Source organism: Austrofundulus limnaeus, unplaced genomic scaffold (genome assembly GCF_001266775.1).
Source record: "Austrofundulus limnaeus strain Quisiro unplaced genomic scaffold, Austrofundulus_limnaeus-1.0 Scaffold1, whole genome shotgun sequence".
Lineage (NCBI taxonomy): Eukaryota > Metazoa > Chordata > Actinopteri > Cyprinodontiformes > Rivulidae > Austrofundulus > Austrofundulus limnaeus.
The window spans coordinates 75,123-80,739 of NW_013952403.1; the positions used below are offsets into that span (position 1 = coordinate 75,123).

General features: G+C 39.6%; 1 protein-coding gene across 1 annotated transcript in view; it reads left to right on the forward strand.

The window, feature by feature from the left end:
• The window catches only part of scn1ba (sodium channel, voltage-gated, type I, beta a), a gene marked incomplete in the record, with an annotated part of 13,561 nt that extends 10,491 nt beyond the window's left edge, over positions 1 to 3,070 (forward strand). Inside the window, 3 exon segments of the mRNA XM_014003686.1 lie at positions 324 to 465; positions 560 to 629; positions 2,438 to 3,070. Coding sequence (XP_013859140.1) covers positions 324 to 465; positions 560 to 626 — 209 coding nt within the window.
• Positions 3,071 to 5,617: the final 2,547 nt, after the last annotated feature.

A 5,617-nucleotide genomic window follows, 5' to 3' on the forward strand; every position in this document is an offset into this window, starting at 1 on the left:
CCTCCTGTCTCCTCCTCTGTCTCCTCCTGTGTCTCCTCCTGTGTCTCCTCCTGTCTCCTCCTCTGTCTCCTCCTGTGTCTCCTCCTGTGTCTCCTCCTGTCTCCTCCTCTGTCTCCTCCTGTGTCTCCTCCTGTGTCTCCTCCTGTCTCCTCCTCTGTCTCCTCCTGTGTCTCCTCCTGTGTCTCCTCCTGTCTCCTCCTCTGTCTCCTCCTGTGTCTCCTCCTGTGTCTCCTCCTGTCTCCTCCTCTGTCTCCTCCTGTGTCTCCTCCTGTGTCTCCTCCTGTCCCCTCCTGTGTCTCCTCCTGTCCCGTCCCATCCTGCAGTGACCAGAGGCATGGCGTCCATCCTGTCGGAGGTCATGATGTACGTGTCCATCATCGGCCTGCAGCTCTGGCTGCTGGTGGAGATGATTTACTGCTACAGGAAGATCTCTGCGGCCGGAGAGGAGGCTCTGAGGGAGAGCGAGTGAGTCCAGAACCAGATCCACTAGACCACAGGTCCCTCCTGGGCCTGCCCCACCTGTTTGAGTCTGTCCCACATGTCCTCATGTCTCCTGCAGGGCCGAGTATTTAGCCATCGCCTCTGAGAGTAAAGAGAACTGTGCAGCTGAGCAGGCGGCGGAATGACAGGTGGGTCCAGAACCAGAACCAGAACCCAACAAAAACCACTTCAAGTCCAGTTCAAAACTGTTTAATCCAATTTAATCTAATCTGTTTGTTAAAAACAAATTTAATTGATCTCTCTGATCATCAGAGTTTAAAAACATTTAGATCAGATTTAAAGAATTAAAGTTTTTGTGTAAAAGTGATTTTTTTTAACAAACATGAACTGGAAAACTGTATTTTCTGTAAAAACTGCTGCTGAAGAAGAATCGAGTTATTAAATCTAAACAAAGTAGAGCACTAGCTAAAAGCTAAAAGTAAAGGTTAGCTAAATGCCAAAAAGTAGCAAAAAAAAAAACCTTGACGTTTTACTTTTAGAAAACATTTAATTCAAGTAACAAAAGTTGGAGTAAAATCTTTGTGACTGAACTCAGTTCGTCCAGCTTCAGTCTTTCTGCTCTCACTCGTCTACCCTGGTGTACCCCAAGGTTCTGTCCTCGGGCTCCTCTTTATTACTTACACCTGATGCATATTCCTTTCATACTAATCTGTACTTTTACACTTTTACTTGAGTAAACAGCTTGAGTTGATACTTCTACTTCTTAAAATGTATTTTTAACCCCTAGTATTTATATTTCTACTTGAGTAATGAATACTTTTAACTACAGTTTGTAATTTTAACCGTCTCCGTCCTCCTCGCTCCGCTGCGAGACGTCCCGGGTCGAGTCTGTAACGCTCTTGTTTTGGGCCCTCGCTCACACCAAGCTGGTTTTCAGTGAAACCACAACTTTTTGTTGCCAAGTAGCCGCTCTTTTACACGTCACTGGTGGTCGGAGTCTCTGACACGAAACTGTTGAACCTTTCAGTAACAGTTTTCAGAGGTGAGAAGCACCTCCCAGGTGTGAAAACATGCAGCACAAACAGTTTCTGCTACACGAGACCAGATAGACCCTGGACTGTGTTAACCCCTCTCTGTCTCTGTTCCAGACTGATCTGAAAGTCTCTCTTTAGATCAGCCGAAACGTCTTCATTTGGCTTATTTTATGGAAGTAGTTCTCTTTTTTACACAATTTTACCTGATGTGTGTTTCTTGTTTTACAGTGTCCTTGTCACAAAATGTATTCGTAGTTTTATTATTAAAGGACCAAGTATCAAAATACTAGCTAAAAGCTAAAAGTATCAAAACATGAAACTGTAGCTAAACAGTAGCTGTTAGCTAGCCTTTTGCTACATTAGTAGAAGGCTAACTAGTAGCAGATGCTACGAATAATAAATAGCTATAACTAAACTAAGTGAAGCAAAATCTAGCTAAAAGCTAACAGCAGCTAGAAAAGCAAAAAAACATTTAGCAGCTGAAGCAGATTTTGTTAAAGTTTCTGAAGGAACTGAAGAAATCTGCATGATTTTCTGTAAATCAAGTGAAATAGTTACGAAATCCAAAAGGGCAGCGATGTGCTGAACGAGCCGAATGTTTTGATTTATAAACAATCAAAAACATCATAAAGTCTGCAGGAGTTCGATGTAAAAAATAAAAAAGGTTAATGCTGACTCAGCGTTCATGATGTCATCCAAACTAAAATGTTGATTCTTTTTTTAATCAGTGGCACAAATGGTCTTCCATATGATCTGATCTGATCTGAGTGTAAAACTTTATGTAACAAGTTTGATGATTTTATTCATCACTTTTTATGACATTAAATGATTTTTAAACTTTTATTTTTTAGTAAAATAAAACCCTTTTTGTTCTTCGTCTTTAAGCTGCTTGAGATCTGTTTATGACTTTATTTCAATTTAAACGATGCTGAGATCCAAACATCTGTTTTCTTCACCTTCAGGTCCAGGATGAATCTCTGAGAACGTCTCCATGATGTCCCCCTCGTCCCCTCGTCCCCCTCGTCCCCTCGTCCCTGGATGGAAACACAAACCTCCAGAGAAACATGTTTTGATTTTAAACACTCGTTGAAACAAACCCAGGTTCTTCAGGTTCTATAGGAGGAGAACCGAGCTGTAAATAAGAGAACACGTGTTAGAAATGACATGCTAGCCTCCATGTCTGCATGCTGACAGGTAACCCTCAGATATTTTTCATTCAGGAGGATTTTATCTAAACCTGACAAAGAAGAAAGTTTTACAAGCAGAATATGTATTTACAGGTTTTAAAAGCACAAACTTTTATTTTGAAAATATCTTTAGCCTTGAAACAGGACCAAACAATTAAAGCTATTTAAGTTTTATTTTAACAGACTATGATTAACCTGATGACGTCACAGTGACACCTGGTGGGTGAAAATAAAACCTGCACATGGAGCAAAATAATAAAAAAATTAAACTAAAACCATTTTAAAAAAGGACAGACTGAGTTTATTGGACCTCAAATTTATTAAATTCCACCCACTCCACCCCCTGTTAACAATAGGTGTTAATTAGGTGTCAACGATAGCCATGTGATGTGAGTATCAGTCACATGGAGGCAGTGCTTAAAAGCCTGAATTTAGCCTGAAACTCTCAGACTGAAGAAGTCTCTTGGAGGAGAGACGAAACGTTTCATTAAAGAAGAACCCGTCCAGAAGACCTATACTATTTTTTGATTTTTACCTGGATTACTGAGATGCATCAGGACATTAAGTAAAACTACAAATAAACAGACAAAAATGTACTCTAGTAAAAGTACCACATCAACATTTTTACAAGTAAGTACTTGCTTTTAAAAGTACTTAGAGTATTAAAAGTACTCTCTTAATGTTGTGGGCATGCTGCTGCTGCAGAATCGCTCTGCTTTTTTTATTTTTCTTTTTGAAGGAGGGTCTAACGGTACTTTCCTGCTTTGCAGTGCTTCAATGGACCAGTTAGAGAAATCCTCCTCTCACCACTGATTACTTTCAAACTAAACATAATAAATAAATAAAAATAAAAATAAAGCAATGCGACGTGACATGAATTTGTAATTCAACGCATTACAGAAATGTAGTGGAGTAGAAAGTACAGATACCTAATGTAAAATGTAGTGGAGTAAAAGTCAAAAGTACCCATGATGAAATCTACTTAAGTAAAGTACAGCTACATGAAAAATGTACTTAAGTACAGCAACAAAGTACTTGTACTTAGTTACATCCCACCACTGTATATAGTATATTTACCTGAGAACCAAGCTCACAGAACATTATCCCTCAGCTGATTAAAGCTCGTTGTGAACTCAGCAGCTCGTGTGTCTCTCCTAGGTCTTAGTAAGATTTTTACTTTTAACAGTACATATCTTTTCCTCATTATAACTTTTTAAAACTTACATTTATTTTTAGTTTGAAGCACCAAGCTTTTTTTTTCTTTTAACAAATAAACAGGTCCAGATTCTCAGAACTTTTCACTTGAAATCACATTTTTCCTCCATTTCAGTCCAAATTTCTGTTTTGAGGATTTAGTTGCAGATGTGAGCACAGCTGGAAGCTCATCAGTAAATTATTATTATTTTTTTTACATTCAGTTGATCTAAAAGCACTTTATTGTGAAAATCTTGCAGGTTTCTTTTCTCTGATCTGACAGTTTGAACTTGAACACGTTAGAAAGTTTATTTTATTAATTAAAAGTTTAAAGTTTGCACAGGTGATCAGTTCAAATCAAAACTTTGTTTTATTTTAAAGTAAGGAGTTTTCAATCTGACAGACAATATTTTTTAATTAAATGTTTGTTCCAGAAACCTTAAAGTTCATTTATTATAAAAAATTATCCCAAAGGTTTATTTTTGTTTATTTTATTTATATAAAAGTTAATTTTCTTCAGGTTTTGGTTCTGCAGAATTTGGGACCAAAGTTCTGTTTCAGGTGTAAACATGTCAGAAACTTTTCCACTTGGTCTTTAAAGGTGTGACTTCCTGTGACAAACGGCCACGCCCCTTCCTGCCACCGCGCCGTCTGGTCGAGGCGAGCGTTTCTGCAGAACCAGAACCAACGGGCTTTAGTGTCAGAACTCACTGCCGGGGCCAGAGGCTCCTCTAACCGCCCCGCGTGCCTCCAAGACTCTTTACCTGCACGAGCTGGAATGACCTTTGACCCCCTGACTCCTCCCCTTTTTGAATGACCTTTGACCCCTGACTCCTCCCCTTTTTGAATGACCTTTGACCCCTGACTCCTCCCCTTTTTGAATGACCTTTGACCCCTGACTCCTCCCCTTTGTATGAATCCATTTAAACAATAAAAGTCCAGTTCCCTCCTCATGTAACAGACTGGTTTGTTACTTTTATTGTGAAAAGCTGCTCAGTTTTCCTTTGATCTTTCTTTGATGTTTTTGTTTGATCTCATCAGTTTTGTGTGTCAGTAAAATATCTCGTGAACCAGATTTGAATAAAACTCAGTAAATAAAAGGATGAACTGTTGGAGTAAATTCAAGATGGCCGCCACAGCTAACAGAAAGCCCTGTGAGGTGGAGTGGTAGTAGCTGAGAGTCGTCCTCACACACTCTGATGGTTTCTGAACTTCTTTTATTTAAAGTTTTCATCTCAAACTGTTGTTATGAGAGTTCGACAGAGTTCATGATTTAATATTTATATTTTAGATTCTTTCGCTCTTTCAGCACAAGAATAAAAAAAGAAGCAGAACCAGCAGGTTTGTTGCAGGTTTTCAGATTTTTTCCTTTTTCTACAATCACTTTCTTTTTTACAGAACCTCCAAATAAATACCTTCAGGTTCCTGCAGGCGGCCGAGCGCCGCAGGGCCCGACGGGACCGACAGAACGGGCCGGGCTCAGGAGGCGGGGCCGGACCACCAGTTCTTACATCATCGAGTCGACAAAATAAAGGAGAAGACACAAAGACGAAACGGTTCTGATCCAGAGAAAAACAAAAACACTGAAGAGCTGCTTCCCTTTGACTTCACCTGGTCTGACAGCTTCTGATTGGTCCGTTTGTTTTGGGTCGGCTGAACGAATACAAACAAAAACAAACAAAACAAACACCAATATAAAAGTAGCATCTGTAACAGAGAGGCTTCACACACACACACACACACACACACACACACACACAC